A 20,861-nucleotide genomic window follows, 5' to 3' on the forward strand; every position below is an offset into this window, starting at 1 on the left:
AAGAAAGCTGTGTTTCGGTGCTGCTTTATCCGCAGCAAGTGCACATCAAGTCTGCGGTTCCCATAGACTTATATTGGTTGCGCACTATACTGCGGCTTTGATGCAATTCCGTGCGGCAAAAAACGCTGCGGATCTGCAATCAAATCCATGTCTACACAGCCTTATTCAATAGGACTTGCGTTTATTTGTAGAGAAAATAAAAAGGAAATTTTCAAACTTAACTCTTTGGTTTAAGGGCATAAAAATTATGTTACACAAAATAGTTAAATAAAATATTTCACACATCTACTTTATATGAGCACAATTTTTGAAACTTTTTTTTTGTTAGGAAGTAAGAAGGGCTATAAGTTGACCAGCGATTTCTCATTTTAGCAGCAATATTTACAAAACTTTTTTTGGGGGGGGAACCACATCGCATGTGAAGTGACTGAGGGGCCATATGACAGAAAATACTTTAAAGTGACGCCATTCTACAAATGCTCAAAACCACATTCAATAAATGTATTTAATTCCTTTTCTTTTCACAAAAGTTCTAAGTTAGACCCAATTTTTTTCTTCATTTTTCACAAGGTTAACAGGAGAAAATAGACCCCAAAACGTGTTGTGCCATTTCTCCTGAGCATGCAGATACCCCATATCTTGGGTGGGGGGACAATTTAGGCACACAGCAGGGCTTGGAAGGGAAGGAGCATCATTTGACTTTTTAATGTAAAATTTGCTGGAATAATTAGCAGACGCCATGTCACATTTGGAGAGCCCTTGATGTGCCTAAACAGCGGAAACCTCCCAAGTGACATTTTAGAAACTAGACCCTAGATGTGTGGTGGGCACAGAAGTATACAATGTTGAGTCATGATAAAAGATCACTTTCCCCACAAAAAAATGTTCCTTTTGCCCCCAATTATGCACCTTCACAAGGATAACAGGAGAAAATGGATCCCAGAAATTTTCTGTGCAATTTCTCATGAGGACAGATACCCCATAAATGATCCAAAAAACTAATTTTGCAGCACAGTGCAAAGCTCAGAAGGGAAGAAGCGCTACATTGGAGTTCAGATTTTGTTGCACTGGTTTGAGGCTATGTGCACACAATGCAATTTTTCCGCGCAGAAACGCTGCAGATCCGCACTCTGATGTACAGTACAATGTAAATCAATGGGGTAAAAAAAAAGTTGTGCAGATGGTGCGGAAAAATCAGTGCGGAATTACCGTATTTTTCGGACTATAAGACGCACCGGACCATAGAAAATTGCAGAAAAAAAGATTTTTTTATAAGATGGGGGTCCGTCTTATTGTCCGAATTTACAGTATCTTACCTGAGGGCTGGCGGTGGCAGAGCAGGGTCACAGGAGGCAAGGTGTCGGCAGAGGTGGGGTGATGCTGGGATCAGGAGGTGCTGGGATCAGGAGGTGCAGTGAGAGGTATGGCGTGAGAGGGGTCCCAGGCTTACCGTGCAGGCAATGCAGGCTTACCGTTGCGGCAGAGGTGCGGTGGCAGAGGTGGCGCAGTAAGCGGGGTCCCTTTCCCCGGTATGGTGATGCAGCAGCCCGGTAAGCAGCAGAGCCGGGTGAATCCTGTTGTTATCGGTGGGCGCGGCCATCTTCCTGAGGCCGCGCATGCGCAGATGGTTCTTCTCGGCTTCCCGGGGCTTCAGGAAAATGGCCGCGGGAGGCCGCGCGTGCGCAGATGGAGATCGCGGCGGCCAATTTCCTGAAGCCCCGGGAAGAGCGCTCCATCTGCGCACGCGCGGCCTCAGGAAAATGGCTACCACCACCGATAACAGGATTCACCCGGCTCTGCTGCATACCGGGCTGCTGCATCACCTCACCGGAGAAAGGGACCCCGCTTACTGCGCCTCCTCTGCCGCCGCACCTCTGCCGCCACGGTAAGCCTGCATTGCGACTATTAGACGCACCACCCATTTTCCCCCCTTTTTTGGGGGGGAAAAAGTGCGTCTTGTAGTCCGAAAAATACGGTAATGTAGATTTCAAATAAGTGCATGTCACTTGTGTGGATCTGCAGTGTTTCTGCACCCCTCCATGATAGAAATCCGCAGTGGCAAAAACCGCAGAAAATCTTTATCAATTCTGCATAAAAAATGCGGCAAATCCACGGCTGCGGATTTGGCCAGGAGATGCGGATTTTGTGCAGAAAATTCTGCACCTCTTTTCCTACGTGTGCACATAGCCTGAGAGTGCCATGTCACATTGGCAGAGCTCCCAAGGTGCTGAAACATCAGAACCTCCCATAAGTGACCTAATTTTACAAAATACACCTGAATTCATTAGGGGTGCAGTGATCTTATTGGCTGAATTCTATACCAGCAGAGAATTACATTTTTACCACCAAAATTGTGTTTTAGCCCCAGATTTTACATTTTCACATGGGGAAAGTGAGTAAAAATAGCACCAAAACGTGTCCCACAATTACTGCTGAATGTAGAAATACCCAGTTTGTGGTACTGCTTAGCCATATGGTGAGACTCGGGAGGGAGTGCCATGTTTCGTGGAGCTGCAATTTTCCTAGAATAGTGTGCACACTCAGTATTTAAAGACCCCAACTACTACAACAGCATATAAGAAAAACAAAACTTTAACACCTTCATGACCAGAGTTGTTTTTTTTTTGTTTTTTGTTTTTTTTGTTTTTTTAAAGTCTTGCGTTTTTGTTTTTCATTCCCCTTCTTCCCAGAGCCATAACTTTTATTTTTCTGTCAATATGGCCATGTGAGGGCTTATTTTTAGCGGGACAAGTTGCACTTTTGAACGACACCATTGGTTTTACCATGTCGAGTACTAGAAAAACAGGGGGAAAATTCCAAATGCGGTGAAATTGCAAAAAAAAGTAATCCCACACCTGTTTTGGCTTTTTTGTTAGGTTCATTAAATGATAAAACTGACCTGCCATTTTGAAAAAAAGCGCCATTTTCTGATACCCGTAGCGTCTTCATTTTTCGTGATCTGGGGTCGGGTGAGGACTTATTTTTTGCGTGCCGAGTTGACATTTTAATGATACCATTTTGGTGCAGATACGTTCTTTTGATCGCACGTTATTGCATTTAAAATGCAATGTCACGGCGACCAAAATAAACATAATTCTGGCGTTTGATTTTTTTTTTCTCACTACGCCGTTTAGCGATCAGGTTAATCTTTTTTCTATTGATAGATCGGGCGATTCTGAACGTGGCTATATCAAGTGTGTGTTTTTTTTTTTTTTATGGTTTTATTTTCGATGGGGCGAAAGGGGGGCGATTTGAACTTTTATTTTTTTATATTTTTTATAACATTTTTCTTTAACTTTTGGCATGCTTCAATAGCCTCCATGGGAGGCTAGAAGATGCCGCAACTATCGGCTCTGCTACATAGAGGCGATGATAACATCGCCTCTATGTAGCTGAATTACAGCATTGCTATGGGCGCCAACCACTGGGTGGCGCTCATAGCAATCCGGCACCGATAACGATGAACCGATGACCTCCAATCGTGTGATGGGGGTTACCGGTGCGCGTATTTCTGGCATGATTACCAGAAGCATGCGTTAAATGCTGCTGTCAGAGTTTGACAGCGGCATTTAACTAGTTAATAACGATGCGTGGATCGCGATCTTTTTCAGGACAGCTGATATGTCCCGGAAAGGCTATGGGCTCACCGCCGGAGCCCACATCAAAGGAAGGGATACAGACATCGGCGTACCATTACGCCCGATGTCGGTAAGGGGTTAAGTGACCCCATTGTGGAAATCATACAGCTTTGGGAATTTATCTACAGGTCTAGTGACTATTTTGACTCCATGGGTGTTTTTCCCAGAAACAATCAGCAGTGGTTGTTGCCAAGTGAAAATTTGCAACATGGCAGCAACCGGCACATGGCAGCGACAGGAACGTGGCTGCATCTCCGCTAGAGAAATTGACTTGCTGCAGTCTGGAAAGACACGGCGCATGTCAGTTTCCGCGTGAGATCTTGAAATCCCATCCACTATGCTGTAACAGCTGGACACTGCATAATAGCGCAGCATCACACCAGCAGCAACTCCGGATCGTGGGCACATACCCGTACTTTGGGGTTTCCATCCATCTCCGAATGATGAGATTCAGATGAAACCCCAAGGGATCCATTCACTACAATGAGGCAGAGTTACGCTGGACTCAGTCTGGCCTCTTTGCAGCAGTGTTCTTTTCAAAAGTTCACAAAACTATGGCGGACTGGGCTTTTACGCACGCCTAAAAAGATGAACACCGCCAGATCATAGGCCAGACAGAGTCCACAGTGCCCCCATCTTACTCATAGGGAATATTCCACCGGGTAGGGGGGTTCCCCTCTAAATAACGTATTTCAGAGATTTACAAGTAAACCCCGCTGTAAGCGATCAGAGCAGAATAAATGCGACCCGAACCTTGCTGCGATCTTTGGGAAGCAGTATAAAAAAATAAATAAATAAAAACAGGTGAAGAAGAATTGGTTGTTAATGTTTTATGTTGTTCCTCTTGCAGTTTAAGCGATTAGGTGACTTCACTCTTCAGATCAGCGCGATTACCAGATTAATAGCGTTTTTTTGTTTGGCTGTTGTCACACATTAAAAAATGCTTTTTATGGCAAGAACATTGCCATATTTTGATAGCTATGTGCGTTCCATATTTCAGGCTGACAGTCATGTGAGGGATTGTTTTTAGCAGGACGAGTTGACATTTTTATCGGTACCCTTTTAGAACAACATTTTTTGATAGCTTTCTATTCTAATTTTTGGGAGAATAAGACAAGGAAAAACAATGGTCTAGTGATGAGTATACAGTACAGACCAAACATTTGACACTTCTAATTTAAAGATTTTTCTGTATTTTCTTGACTATGAAAATTGTACATTCACACTGAAAGGCATCAAAACTATGAATTAACACATGTGGAATTATATACTTAACAAAAAAGTGTGAAAACTGAAATTATGTCTTATATTCTAGGTTCTTCAAAGTAGCCACCTTTTGCTTTGATGACTGCTTTGCACACTCTTGGCATTCTCTTGATGAGAATAAGTTGCCTATATTGTGAACAGTGTAACCCAATGGACCGGACTGTATTAGGCTAAGGGGACAGTCAATGAAAATACGTGAGGATAAAAGAAAGTGAAGAACCAATCAAATAAGTCTCAGTACAAAAGATGGCGATTACACGTAATACTTTGAGACCAAGTAAGAACAGGGGTGACAGAACAATGAGAGAAAAAAAAAAAAATATATATATATATATATATATATATATATATATATATATATATATATATATATATATATATATATATATATATATATACATATATATACACACACACATATACACATATACATACACATGCACACACATACATACATGCCAGGAATAGTGAAGTAGTCCTGGAAGGAGAACCAATAAGGCTAGCACAGTATAATCATAGTCATCATAGGAATATGTGCAATAAAGTGCAGAGCCAAATGGTGATACCAAATGTGTACTTTGTTTATTTTTATAAAAAATATTTAATTTATGGGTAGAATATAATTTTAATATTATTGTGAATTTTTTTTACAAATATGTTTACAAATTTCTGGTTTTGGGGGGGTTTTTTTAGTTTTTTTTTTTCACTTAGTTCCTCTATGGGACTTTCTATTTTCGCAGTCTGATCACTGAGGCAATGTGCACACGCTCTGGTTTTTTCACGTTAAAAACTCTATAAAAACGCATTAAAAACGCATACATTATGCATTCTATCATTTTTTGCATGTTTTGTGCACATTGATGTGTTTTTTCCCACGGAAAAAAAACGCATCGCAGTAAAAAAAAAAAAAAAGCACCATGTTCATTAATTTTGCGGATTTTCTGTGTTTTTCCCGCTATTCTATGCATTTGGGGGAAAAAAAAAATGCACAAAACGCACCAAAAACGCATGAAAACCGTGAAAAAAAAACACATAATAATCTTTATTTTTATATAGCGCTAACATATTCCGCAGCGCTTTACAGTTTGCACACATTATCATCACTGTCCCCGATGGGGGCTCACAATCTAGATTCCCTATCAGTATGTCTTTGGAATGTGGGAGGAAACCGGAGTGCCCGGAGGAAACCCATGCAAGCACGGAGAGAACATACAAACTCTTTGCAGATGTTGTCCTGGGTGGGATTCGAACCCAGGACCCCAGCGCTGCAAGGCTGCAGTGCTAACCATGCGGATTTCTGGCAGAAATGTCCGGTTTTTGTCAGGAAAATTTCTGCAAGAAATCCTGACATGTGCACATGCCCTTATAAAGCATGGCAATTCTCATGCATGAGCATTGCTATGCTTTACAAACTGATAGTCCTGCACTGACACACAAACATGATAGCTCTTGTGACCCGGATGTAGTCATAACGACATTGGGTCACCATGGCAATAATTAAGCCCCAGCACTGACATCGGAGGCTCCTTCCGCCTGCCTTCTAAACACTGTGATCGATATAGATTGCAGCATTTATTGGGTTAAACTGCCGGGGAGTGGTGTGGGCACTGCTCCTGGCATTGAGGGCCGGGTGCCAGCTGTCAGACAGCCAGCGGCGATCGCCCACGCATAGTCTCCTGTGCACGAGCGATCGCAATGACGTTTATATACATACACATTGCATCGGTCGGGAACTCCTTCCTGACCATGACGTATATACTGCAAGTGTCGTGAAGGGGTTAAAGACTGCCCACTACTCAGATAGCCCCTTCTCAAAAATCACCCTTATAATAGCAGCTGCCAGTTTCCCTCTTCCCGGTTTATGCACAAAAAAATTATTCACCCAAAAAAATAAAATAGCAGCAGCTATAATCCCCTCTGGTGCAGGTGCCATCCCATTGGGGTCGGTACTGGATCTTACAGGGCTTCTGAGAAATCATGCGCCACAAGAGGGCAGCCGCAGCTCTCACCTCCCCTGAATGTCCGCTACATCTGAAGTAGGGGAAGGGAAGCACCAAGAGAACCAGACCCGACAACAGCACCCTCCTGAATGTTCACAATGTAGTGAACAACCCCTTTAACTATCCAAGGAAACGAAAAGACTGTTAAACGTTGCAAAATTTTAATGAAACTGCAAAAATTATTTTTAGGCCCCAAAACAAGCATTTAAGAATAAAATGTCCTAAACGGACAATTTTAAAGGAAAAAAAGGGACAACAAAGTTCACTAAAACCATAGTATTTGTGATTATTTTTTAAAGCAGTAATCTTCTTATGGCTCATGCAATTGGCAGCATTATAGCAGCACTCCAAAGACTGGGTTATGCCCATCATTGCTTCTGGGCAAGACTATAGTACCACAAATTAGCACGGCACCTATTGCTCAGTAGTAGGGCACTTAACAGTTTTTGTATTACCAAGCCATACACAAGGCCAGCTTCCATATAAATGACAGGGCTGGGGTACTGCAACTAACTGTATGTTAGCACTAATTAGTGCCGCTATTGCATTTTCCTCCCATCTAAGGCTTCAGACATTCCACGTTCTCATGTATGAGAAAAATACAGATTTTTATCCAGCCGTCGTCCGTTTTTCTTCATAAAAACTAAGTACCGTAAATAAGTTTGTCCATCTTCAGTTTTCTGACAGTCCGTAAAAACCAGACCACACTTGTCATAGTGCGGCACGATTTTTTTCACTGGTCCATAGACTTGCATTGGTGATTTTGATCTTCATGTCCAATTTTTGACCCACGGATCAAAATTGGGTGCATCCCTTTGAATTACTCAGTCAGCGAAAAAAATCATAAGACATGTGGAATATCCACACAGACGACAGGTGCGAGTGCTATCCCTGAAAACCACGTATAGCACTCATGAGAATATCAAAACATCTGGATGGGGCCTAAGGGTAATAACACCCTAAAATTGTTCATTTAAACAGCCCATGGTGGAATAAAGGGCACAGACCCACCAGTGTCCTAAATATTCTTAAAACAGAAAATATTGCTAGTCAGCAAATCGTGAATTTGCTCATCTTTATTATGGAGCATAAAGCCATTTAAAGAACAAGTTCAAGATACCTAGATGCTGTGAGATATCTATCCGGATCATATTTATACACATTTAATATGTATCCAACATGGGATGTGAACATATGAAGACAACACAACAGGCAGTTTGTTTTAAAAGTTACCCACAAACATGGCACTAAATTTCATCTTCAGGCTGCCGTCACACTAGCAGTATTTGGTCAGTATTTTACATCAGTATTTCTCAGCCAAAACCAGGAGTGGGTGATAAATGCAGAAGTGGTGCATATGTTTCTATTATACTTTTCCTCTGAATGTTCCTCTCCTGGTTTTGGCTTACAAATACTGATGTAAAATACTGACCAAATACTGCTAGTGTGACGGAAGCCTTAGGCTATGTGCACACGTTGCAGATTATTTGCGGTTTTCTAGCGTTTTTGCGCTATACAAACGCTATAAAACTGCAAATAATCTGCATACATTAAGCATCCTATCATTTTTAATGAAATCTGCAATTTCTGTGCACATGATGTGCGTTTTTCCGCATGAAAAACGCATTGCGGAAAAATAATGAACCTGCTCATTAATTTTGCGGTTTTTTCACGGTTTTCCCACTGTCTAATGCATTGGGAAATGTCCGGGAAAAAACGTGCAAAAACCGCGTCAAAAACGCGCAAAAAAAACGCATGCGGAAATCTGCCAGAAATTTCCGGATTTTCACAGGAATTTTCTGCATGAATTCCTGAACGTGTGCACATAGCCTTAATGTGTTTTTTCCAACTAATTACATTTAAAGGGAACCTGTCACCGAAAAAAATCGTATATGAGATAAGGCCACCGGCATCAGGGGCTTATCTACATATCTACAGCATTCTGTAGAGCCGCAGCGTCAAACACGCAGCGTCCAAATGTTACAGCATAGTGGAGGGGATTTCCTGAAATGCCGTCTCCACTATGCATTAAGAGACACCTACGGGAGACCCACGTAAAAGGACATACGTCGCGTCTTTTCAGAACGCAGCATATCTGTTTACAATGCGGCGACGCTCCCTCGCCATGCCATAAATTTACCATAGACTATCAGATGTGGTAAAACCGCATCGGACGATTAGTCACATGCATAGTAACTGCGTAAACACAGCTTACTACGCATGTCTACTAATTTAAATTAGCTCTTACCTGTCCCACCGCCGAAGTGCGCGTCCACTGCAGTTCTCGCCATAGCTTGGCTTACCGCGAGAACTGCCGTGCACGTGACCAGGGGTTATCTCCGGTCACTAGGCTGGTTCTCACGGTCAGCTGATTGTGAGAACGCTGCAGTGCAGATGATCGCTGGAGAATTACCTCTGGTGATAATCTACCGCCTCTGCTGTGTCTGGATGTCAGGCATCCAGATGTAGCAGAGCTGGACTCGTCGTGGGACACTCGTTATTAGGACTACGTCGGAGACAGGGAGTATACTGTTGGTTAATTCTTAGTTTTTTTCCAGGAGAACGAGGGCGTTGCAGGAATGAGCATACAATAAAGATATCAAAACTGTGTGGTGTTTTATTTCATTAAAATGCTTTATTCTGCATGTGTGCGTTTTATTAACCCTTTCACAACTATAGAATTAGTAATGGTAGGTATCTTGACACCTCCATTACTAAGCCAGCTTAATGTCACCTTACAAAGGTGACATTAACCCCTTATTACCCCATATGCCACAGCTACAGGGCAGTGGGCAGAGAGCTTAAGTGCCGGAATTGGTGCATCTTACAGATGCGCCATTTCTGGGGCGGCTGGGAACTGGTATTTGTAGCTGGGGGGCAATATCTATGGTCCCTTCCTAGGCTATGAATATCAGCCCGCAGCTGTCTGCGTAGCCTTTTGGCTATAAATTATAGGGGGACCCCACGTCTTTTTTTTTGGGGGGGGGGATGGTCCCCCTATTTTAATAGCCAGTTAAGGCATGCAGCTGCGGGCTGATTTTCATAGCAAGTGTGACCTCGGCGAGTGTGTGTGTGTGTGTGTGTGTGTGTGTGTGTGTGTGTGTGTGTGTGTGTCTTTATTTAAGGCTGGGATCACACATGCGAGAAATACTACCGTCACTTGGGAGCAGAGCGTGCGGCCGCACAGAAATACATGTAGCCGCATGCTCCTCTCCCGAATGCCGGCAGCAGTGCCGGATATTGATGCGAAACCCGTTGGAGTTTCTCGCATATGTGATCCCGGCTAAACTCTTTATTACCATTTTATTACTAAACATCGGGCTTGGTATTCTCCATCTATTCTCGATCTATCTATATATCTAATCAATATATTTATAATCGATAGACAGATAGATAATAGACAGATGATAGATCTATCGTATCTAATCATTCTTCAATGGAGTATGTAAATGAAGGTTGGACAAGAAATGACATCGCAATTCTTTTTTTGTATATCTTTATTTAGCTTACAAAAACACAGATCTGCATATAAAAAAACACATCAAAAACACAGGTGACCTGACAGTGACCTCAGGTGCAGATTTGGTACAGATTTTACCTGCGTCAAATCCTGAGCAAATGCTGATGCAATCCTGACCGTGGAACCATACCCTAAGTGGTATCTACATCCTACAGTGGCTATAGCGATCCATGGTTTGCCTCCCCAGATCAGAAATTAAAACTAAATTTAGATTCGGTACTTATTTTAAAGCACCTACAGTATTTTGGGGAATGAGAATATATGCATATAGTATATGGTCATATAGAGGTTCACCACAGTACATATTCATATTTAGAATCAATAGGATGGATACGGACGTACACTACATGCAGAATTAGTCAAGTGAGTATTTTGACCATACATCCGCTTTTCCTCAGGCATAATGCCCCAACCATTAAAAAAAAAAAAAAGATTTAATTGACTTTATATGAAAAAGTAAAATATTGTGAAAAGTTTTACATAAGGATGGAGCACTTTTGAAACTGTGGCGTGTTGAGAAAAAGACATTAACTGCCAAAGATTTAAGTGAAGTGGCCAGGAACCCATTGTCCTTAGGTGCTGTCATGGTCTAGAAATCCACCTCGCTGGAGCACCCACAAGTACAAGGTACTCAGACACAGCCAAAAGTAAAGAAGGCTGAAACTAGACCACCACTGAACAAGACACAAATGGAAACGTCACGACTGGTCCAAGAAATCTCTGAAGAAAGATTTGTCAAATGTTTTATGGACAGATGAGAGTGACTCAGCAGCGTAGCTACCGGGGGTGCAGAGGGTGCTCTGAGGAGGCCCCGGGGCCAGTGCTCTGAGGGGCTTCCCCCCGGAGCAACGCTACTGTAACTATTGGCGCACACAGCGCACCGATACAGTTACTTTCTGCGGCAGAGCAGGGAGAATCGATCTCCCTGTTCTGCCACCCGGCCGCTATGGGGTCCCTGAGCAGGCGGGGGTGTCCGGTGACAGCAGTGGGCCCCCCGCAGTCATCAGAAGATCAGCTGTACCGGCATTTAGCGGATACAGCTGATCGCAATGACAGCGGGCGTGATGACGTCACTGCCCGGCACCCGCTGTCAGGAGATCAGCGGGAGCAGAGCAGGAACCAGGAAGAAGAGAGGTGAGCATTTATTTTTTAATGGGTGCTGCTGCCTTATTACAGGGTCTGCCTATGGGGGGTGCTGCCTTATTACAGGGTCTGCCTATGGGGGGTGCTGCCTTATTACAGGGTCTGCCTAAAGGGGCTGCTGTATGCTATAGAGTCTGCCTATGGGGAGTGCATTATACTACAGTATATTGTGGACTATTTGGTGCATTATGCTACTGTATAACTAGGCTATCTAGGGGGCCATCATACAGTATGGAGATTACAGTTTGGGGGCTACTAAGGGGTCAGTATACTGTGTGTAGGGGAGCTGTACAGGGCGGCAGACTCGGGACTTTATTAAATGTAAAGTGGGCACTTATTGTTATAGGGGAACTCAGGTTACTGTGGCTATCAAAGGGGCACACAGGGCACTATTACCTTCTAGGGGCAAAATATTGGCACTGTTTTCTAGGGCACTTGCACCCGGCATTACTATATTATAGAGGAGTGGTTTAGAATTTAAAAGGCACAGAGAATCACAGAGCAGGTGCAGTAATATGGACACATACGACAGCAGTGGCTAAGTATCTACTTTATAATTGTTTAAGGGTCACTTCCGTCTTTCTGTCACGGAAATCCCAAGTTACTGATTTGTTGCGGCAAAACGGCCACGACCAATCAGCGACGGGCACAGTCCGGCTGCAAAATGGCCACTCCCTACGCCTCTGCAGTCAGTGCCCGCTTTTTACTCCCCTCCAGTCCGCGCTCACACAGGGTTATAATGGCAGCGTTAACAGACCGCGTTATGCTGCGGTGTAACGCACTCTGTTAACGCTGCTATTAACCCTGTGTGACCAACTTTTTTACTATTGATGCTGCCTATGCAGCATCAATAGTAAAAAGATCTAATGTTAAAAATAATAAAACAATATTTAAAAAATCATTATATACTCACCTTCCGGCTCCTTTCCTGCTCCTCGCGACCGGTCTATGCATTGTGGTCACGCGAGATGATGACGTAGCGGTTACGTCATCATCTTGCGAGACAGCAATGCACTCTAGGGACCGGAGCGTCGCAAGGAGCATCGGTAAACGCCTGGGCTGGATCCGGGGGGCCGACGGAGGGTGAGTATATAACTATTTTTTGGACATGGTGCCCACATTGCAATATGCTACGTGGCTGGGCAACATGCTACGTGGCTGGGCAACATGCTACGTGGCTGGGCAACATGCTACGTGGCTGGGCAACATGCTACGTGGCTGGGCAACATGCTACGTGGCTGGGCAACATGCTACGTGGCGCCCGGCCGCGAACAATCATCGACAGTCGCAGTCCGGCCGCGAATTGGTACGGAATTTTAACCACGCTTCGCTAATTGGTCGCAGCCGGCCGAATCCTGTGTATAAATTGCATTATTCTGAAAACTTCATAAACTACATACATATTCTAGAATACCCGATGCGTTAGAATCGATCAGAAAGGACGTCACCAGTAAGTCACCATCTGTAACTGTGCAATAATCTCTTATATGTTCTGTAGGACTGGTATCTACATCTGACCATATGGCGGTAATATCCATATTGGTCTTTATATAGATTATCTTCAGTAATAGCGCGGTTATCTGCTGAGGATCTCCTCCACTGTTAGGGTGCGTCACCGAGCTGTAATCAAGGTTACCTGGTTAGGGGCCCACTCAGAAGCTTCGCCCCATTGGACCAAATCCCCATCTATGCCTCTGGAGTGACTATAAGTAGACGTGATGGATGGGCCTTTGCCTCTATCAGTAATGGGTACAGACCTCCCACTTCAACTTGGGTTAAATACAGACTCAAAAAAAAAAAAAAACTCTAAACCCATCGTCAGTTTAAAAAAATAAAAATAAAAAAACGACATCTTTTTCAAGCAGTGGTACAGGAAAAAGTCAGCGTCATAAGAAAACCATGATGTATTGCATGCATAACAATCCTCCACTGCAGGTGTACTGCTCAGCTAACCAGTAAAGGCCCTAATAAGGGTATATCCGGGACTTACAAAAACAAAAGGGCCTAAGCACCAACAGGCAGGTAGTTGCTACCTACCTGCCTGTGGTGCCAGATGCCGTTCTCTGCCGGCACAGATGTCAAAGACTTCTGCTCATGTCACGTGAACAGACCAGCAGTTTGTTTTCCTGTGGACAGAGTGGGACTGCTGATGTCATGCTGATTGACAGCTGGCTATCCACTGCCTAATTGGGGGATGGAGTCTGTCAATCAGCATGATGCCAGTACTCCCGCCCTGTCAACAGGAAGAACTGCTGCTCTGCTGACAAGGAGCAGATGAACCTCTGGCAGAAGTGGTCCATGACCGGCTTCGGCTTCAACAGAATTAGTTACCTCCGTTAGAAGCTACACGAGTTTAAGAAAAAAAAGTCCCAGATATCACCTTTAAAAAAAAAGAATAAAGACATGACCACCCCTCCTCATCTGAGTAGATTAACTGGAATAAACAAAAGGATCATCATTCAGTGCAACATGTAAATCCTATTAGATATACATTCAAAACCACACCAAGATGACAAATCAGACGAGTGATACAGCGGTCCACTAATACACCAGACAACAGCAAGGACCCTGTAAATCCCTATAAAGATGTCCTGTATACGGATACTGCCGAGCTGCAACCTACGGATAAACGAAAAATGGCGCCCCTGCTCAATGGTGGTGGCTCTCCCTACACTGTCCTCCATATTCCTATCATAATGGAGACCCAGATAAAGAGATCCCCGAAATTGATCAGGAATAGTGGATTAGGACTGTAAAAGACAGGTCAGATACAACAAGAGACAAAAACAGATTCATCATACAATAAGTGTGAAGGAGATAACTTATTGTTCATCTCTCATGCCTTGATGCGTTTCCCCATACTGCAAGGTTCATAAGGAGGCCAGATACTTGGAGGAGGAACCGAGAATAAAAGATCACAAGCCAGCATGGTGTAGGGAGAGCCACTGTAGATTGTGGGCGCCATTTAATATATACATACACACAGATAGAGGCTGCCGTCCACTAGCAGTGTTTGGTCAGTATTTTACATCAGTATTTGTAAGCCAAAACCAGGAGTGGGTGATAAATGCAGAAGTGGTGCATATGTTTCTATTATACTTTTCCTCTATTTGTTCCACTCCTGGTTTTGGCTTACAAATACTGATGTAAAATACTGACCAAATACTGCTAGTGTGACGGCAGCCTAATAGATTTCTGACACTTAAGAAAATCCTATTTTAGCACATTCAGTTGTTTGGTTATTCACACTTTAAAAAATGAAAATTAACAATTGAGCTGGAAACATTCACGGTTTTCATTTAGGTGTAGAATAACTGTGCACCCCAAGTTACCCAATAATCACGTGCACACAAATATTCTAAGAAAAACAAAACATCATTTTTACTTTCTTACATATTCAGGTTTATTAACCTTTTAGACTGACAGACAGCACTGTAGTTGTTCAATACTAAAATTATTAAAACACAAAAATTGCCCAATTGTGCACATAGCATAGGTATACAGTCTATGGTCATGTAGTGGATCATCGCCAGGATGGATGAGAACATAAGTAGTACATGGTCATTTAGAGGATGGAGATTGACATGGTTGTAGGCATGAGGTACATGGTCATGTAAAGGATCCACATCAGGATGGATGAGGACACGGTCATGTAGAGGATGCCCACCAGGATTGATAAGGACGGAGGTGTAGGTATACAGTACACGGTCACGTAGAGGATGCCCACCAGGATGGAGGAGGACGGAGGTGTAGGTATACAGTACACGGTCATGTAGAGGATGCCCACCAGGATGGAGGAGGACGGAGGTGTAGGTATACAGTACACGGTCATGTAGAGAATGCCCACCAGGATGGATGAGGACGGAGGTGTAGGTATACAGTACACGGTCATGTAGAGAATGCCCACCAGGATGGAGGAGGACGGAGGTGTAGGTATACAGTACACGGTCATGTAGAGGATGCCCACCAGGATGGATGAAGACGGAGGTGTAGGTGTACAGTACACGGTCATGTAGAGAATGCCCACCAGGATGGAGGAGGACGGAGGTGTAGGTATACAGTACACGGTCATGTAGGATGCCCACCAGGATGGAGGAGGACGGAGGTGTAGGTATACAGTACACGGTCATGTAGAGGATGCCCTCCAGCATGGAGGAGGACGGAGGTGTAGGTATACAGTACACGGTCATGTAGAGGATGCCCACCAGGATGGATGAGGACGGAGGTGTAGGTATACAGTACACGGTCATGTAGAGGATGCCCACCAGGATGGAGGAGGACGGAGGTGTAGGTATACAGTACACGGTCATGTAGAGGATGCCCACCAGGATGGAGGAGGATGGAGGTGTAGGTATACAGTACACGGTCATGTAGAGGATGCCCACCAGGATGGAGGAGGACGGAGGTGTAGGTATACAGTACACGGTCATGTAGAGGATGCCCACCAGGATGGAGGAGGACGGAGGTGTAGGTATAGTCATGTAGAGGATGCCCACCAGGATGGATTAGGATGGAGATATAGGTATACAGTACACGGTCATGTAGAGGATGCCCACCAGGATGGATGAGGACGGAGGTGTAGGTATACAGTACACGGTCACGTAGAGGATGCCCACCAGGATGGATGAGGACGGAGGTGTAGGTATACAGTACACGGTCATGTAGAGGATACCCACCAGGATGGAGGTGTAGGTATACAGTACACGGTCATGTAGAGGATGCCCACCAGGAAGGAGGACGGAGGTGTAGGTATACAGTACACGGTCATGTAGAGGATGCCCACCAGGATGGATGAGGACGGAGGTGTAGGTATACAGTACACGGTCATGTAGAGGATGCCCACCAGGATGGATGAGGACGGAGGTGTAGGTATACAGTACACGGTCATGTAGAGGATGCCCACCAGGATGGATGAGGACGGAGGTGTAGGTATACAGTACACGATCATGTAGAGGATGCCCACCAGGATGGATGAGGACGGAGGTGTAGGTATACAGTACACGATCATGTAGAGGATGCCCACCAGGATGGATGAGGACGGAGGTGTAGGTATACAGTACACGGTCATGTAGAGGATGCCCACCAGGATGGATGAGGACGGAGGTGTAGGTATACAGTACACGGTCGTGTAGGTATACAGTACACGGTCGTGTAGGTATACAGTACACGGTCGTGTAGGTATACAGTACACGGTCGTGTAGGTATACAGTACACGGTCGTGTAGGTATACAGTACACGGTCATGTAGAGGATGCCCACCAGGATGGATGAGGACGGAGGTGTAGGTATACAGTACACGGTCATGTAGAGGATGCCCACCAGGATGGATGAGGACGGAGGTGTAGGTATACAGTACACGGTCATGTAGAGGATGCCCACCAGGATGGATGAGGACGGAGATGTAGGTATACAGTACACGGTCATGTAGAGAGGATGCCCACCAGGATGGATGAGGACAGAGGTGTAGGTATACAGTACACGGTCATGTAGAGGATGCCCACCAGGATGGATGAGGACGGAGATGTAGGTATACAGTACACTGTCATGTAGAGAGGATGCCCACCAGGATGGATGAGGACGGAGATGTAGGTATACAGTACACGATCATGTAGCGGATGCCCACCAGGATGGAGGAGGACGGAGGTGTAGGTATACAGTACACGGTCATGTAGAGGATGCCCACCAGGATGGATGAGGACGGAGGTGTAGGTATACAGTACACGGTCATGTAGAGGATGCCCACCAGGATGGAGGAGGACGGAGGTGTAGGTATACAGTACACGGTCATGTAGAGGATGCCCACCAGGATGGATGAGGACGGAGGTGTAGGTATACAGTACACGATCATGTAGAGGATGCCCACCAGGATGGATGAGGACGGAGGTGTAGGTATACAGTACACGATCATGTAGAGGATGCCCACCAGGATGGATGAGGACGGAGGTGTAGGTATACAGTACACGGTCATGTAGAGGATGCCCACCAGGATGGATGAGGACGGAGGTGTAGGTATACAGTACACGGTCGTGTAGGTATACAGTACACGGTCGTGTAGGTATACAGTACACGGTCGTGTAGGTATACAGTACACGGTCATGTAGAGGATGCCCACCAGGATGGATGAGGACGGAGGTGTAGGTATACAGTACACGGTCATGTAGAGGATGCCCACCAGGATGGATGAGGACGGAGGTGTAGGTATACAGTACACGGTCATGTAGAGGATGCCCACCAGGATGGATGAGGACGGAGATGTAGGTATACAGTACACGGTCATGTAGAGAGGATGCCCACCAGGATGGATGAGGACAGAGGTGTAGGTATACAGTACACGGTCATGTAGAGGATGCCCACCAGGATGGATGAGGACGGAGATGTAGGTATACAGTACACGGTCATGTAGAGAGGATGCCCACCAGGATGGATGAGGACGGAGATGTAGGTATACAGTACACGATCATGTAGCGGATGCCCACCAGGATGGAGGAGGACGGAGGTGTAGGTATACAGTACACGGTCATGTAGAGGATGCCCACCAGGATGGATGAGGACGGAGGTGTAGGTATACAGTACACGGTCATGTAGAGGATGCCCACCAGGATGGAGGAGGACGGAGGTGTAGGTATACAGTACACGGTCATATAGAGGATGCCCACCAGGATGGATGAGGACTGAGGTGTAGGTATACAGTACACGGTCATGTAGAGGATGCCCACCAGGATGGATGAGGACGGAGGTGTAGGTATACAGTACACGGTCATGTAGAGGATACCCACCAGGATGGATGAGGACGGAGGTGTAGGTATACAGTACGCGGTCATGTAGAGGATGCCCACCAGGATGGATGAGGACGGAGGTGTAGGTATACAGTCATGTAGAGGATGCCCACCAGGATGGATGACGACAGAGGTGTAGGTACACAGTGGCCATATGCCTTGCACACATTGGGCTGGAGAGCAGAGCATTACAGGACTGGGGTGCCAGTATGGCCATGGTCCCCAGTATGCCATGGCTCATTGTCTGCACACAATACAGGCTGCTACTTCCCCCGACCGCACATTGTTCCCCTCCTACCACACACACACACACAACATAAAGGTCAGTGGCGTTACCTGCGACGTCCTGGGCACGCTCTGCCCACTGCTGCCAGGGCTCCCGGGCGGGTGCACCCCTCTCTGACCTGTGGCCCAGCCGGCCGCATAGCCTTCGGGTCCTTTGTGCTGCTCCGAGTACTCCCCTCCGGGGTAGGCCGGGAACCCCCGCCCCGGACTGGGCGCCGTTAGCAGCTGGTTCAGGGTCGGGGTAGCAGCTGCTGGCTGCGCGGGGCCGAACCGTGGCGGAGGCGGGGGGTAGGCCGGAGCCGGGGGCTTGCCCGTGGAGGCAGTCGGGCGAGGCGGGGGGTATCCCGGCTGGTAGGCCCGGTTCGGGTAGGCCGGATAGGAGTTGTAGGCCTCGTTCGGAGGCGGGTAGTCCAGGCCGGGGCCAGACTGGAAGACTCCCCGGTTGTAGGAGGAGAAGGCGAATCCCCCGGGCGGGAGCGAGGAGGCGGACGAGGCCGCAGCCGTATCTCCCGGCTCCTGAAGCGCGGACGTCGGGGCCGCACGGGTTCCGTTGGCCGCTTCGGGGGTCTCGGAGTCCGCGGGGACCGGGGCCTCGGCCTGGGGCTCGGCAGGAGGGGGGCCCCCGGGGCTCTTCTTTAATTCGGGGCCGGCGGCGGGCGGGGTTCCTCCGAGGCTGGGGCCGGAGGCCGGGGCCACCTGGGCGGCCATGGAGCACTAGGAGGAGGGTGGGGACGGAGGCGGCCTCCCCCCCCAGGTGTCGGGCTAGTCTCGGGCAGGAGGGGAGGGGAGCCGTTCAGTCGGACACGAGGCGGTGGAGAGGAGGAGGAGAGGCCATTTTACCGAAAGAGGAGGAGGAGGAGAGACAGGCCGCAAAGCGCGGAGCTCGGAGTCCTGGACTGGGGGAGGCTGAGGCCGCAAGACCCGGCGGGTGGAGCCGGGAAGGCAGCTTCCTGCACAAGGCTCACACACAGGAACCCGCGGCCTGGAGCGCTGGACGGGAGCACAGCCTGCAATCCTGGCGGAGAGAGCCCGCGGCGGATCGGGAGCGCACGGCAGGCGCCGGGCAGGGGGCACAGCCCTGGTGCGATCACTGTGCCCGGAAGTGGGTCACGCTCCCATAAGAACGGCAAGAGTGGGGAAAGCGGAGCGGAGACACAGAGGGAACCGTTGGGGAAAACACGGAGCTGGATTCAAAATGGCAGCACAGCGCCTTCACTGGCTCTGCAAAGCCCGGAATCTGGAGTCAGTACAGGTGCAGGGACACAATGAAAGCGGAGCAAGGGCCGGCGCTGGATCCCGCAGAACGAACCCTCCTTTTCCTATAGGCTTACAGACAAGAGCCGGACAGGAAGACCTGGACCTGCTGACAAGATCCGGAGTCAGCCGATCGCCTCCTATTCACTGAGAACCCAGTGGATCCGGGCAGTAAGACCCGGGGGCGGAGCGCGGGAACCCGAGGGGAGGTGGGTCACGTGACGGCGCAGGGCGTGCCCATGCGTGGCTACGTCACAAGGTGTGTGCGCTCCGGACTGATCTTCATTGTGATCTAGCGAAGTAACGTGAGGGGCGCGCTGAGCATTGTGCAATGCATGTCACGTGGTCCCATGGCTGCACTCATGCGCGGCCACGACCCGAGCTCTGCTTCCAGGCGCACGCTGCCGTGTCTGGTCTCAGTATGACTTTCACAGGACGGCCATTTAGTCACATTCCACGCGCACGCCGCCGCCGTGACCGCAGCCAATCGCAGCGCTCCCCTAGTGACCCCCAGACGCAGGCACAAAGAGCTCGGAGCGCCAGGGGGAGGGGCGCTCTTCCCCGGATCTTCATTCTTAATCACACTGACTGGCCGGGCTGCCCCATAATGCACCGCAGCGGAGCGTGGCAGCTCGCAAAACCTGGAGTGTGAGGGCGGTTATATGGGGCTGCAGACAAAGGAGGGAGGAGGCTGCTGCAGCCAGGAGAGTGCAGGAGCCACATTAGTGGGCTGGGCTCCCATGTCTGCTGCCCACACGTGTGCTGCTGCACAGAATGCTGCTGCTGCTGCACAGGACAGTGACCCCACACAGGCTCCATGCTCACACTTGGGCCCAAGGCAGCATTTGCCATTTAATGAAGTCACTTATTTTTTATCTTGTATTCACTAATTAATTTTTTGTCATTCTTTGGGCACATGGTTCATGAATTTGACACAGAATGAAAAATGTGAAGTTGTGAAAGCTTTAGAGTCTTACATT

The 20,861-nt window shown here is 47.1% G+C and overlaps 1 protein-coding gene across 1 annotated transcript in view; it reads right to left on the bottom strand.

Annotated features, from left to right (window-relative positions):
* Positions 1 to 20,055, bottom strand: part of ARID1A (AT-rich interaction domain 1A) — a 178,942-nt gene extending 158,887 nt beyond the window's left edge. Inside the window, exon 1 of the mRNA XM_069756749.1 lies at positions 18,679 to 20,055. Coding sequence (XP_069612850.1) covers positions 18,679 to 19,335 — 657 coding nt within the window. The 5' untranslated portion in view covers positions 19,336 to 20,055. The remainder of the gene's footprint in view (positions 1 to 18,678) is intronic.
* Between the last annotated feature and the right edge of the window lie 806 nt (positions 20,056 to 20,861).

This window comes from Ranitomeya imitator, chromosome 3 (genome assembly GCF_032444005.1).
Source record: "Ranitomeya imitator isolate aRanImi1 chromosome 3, aRanImi1.pri, whole genome shotgun sequence".
Lineage (NCBI taxonomy): Eukaryota > Metazoa > Chordata > Amphibia > Anura > Dendrobatidae > Ranitomeya > Ranitomeya imitator.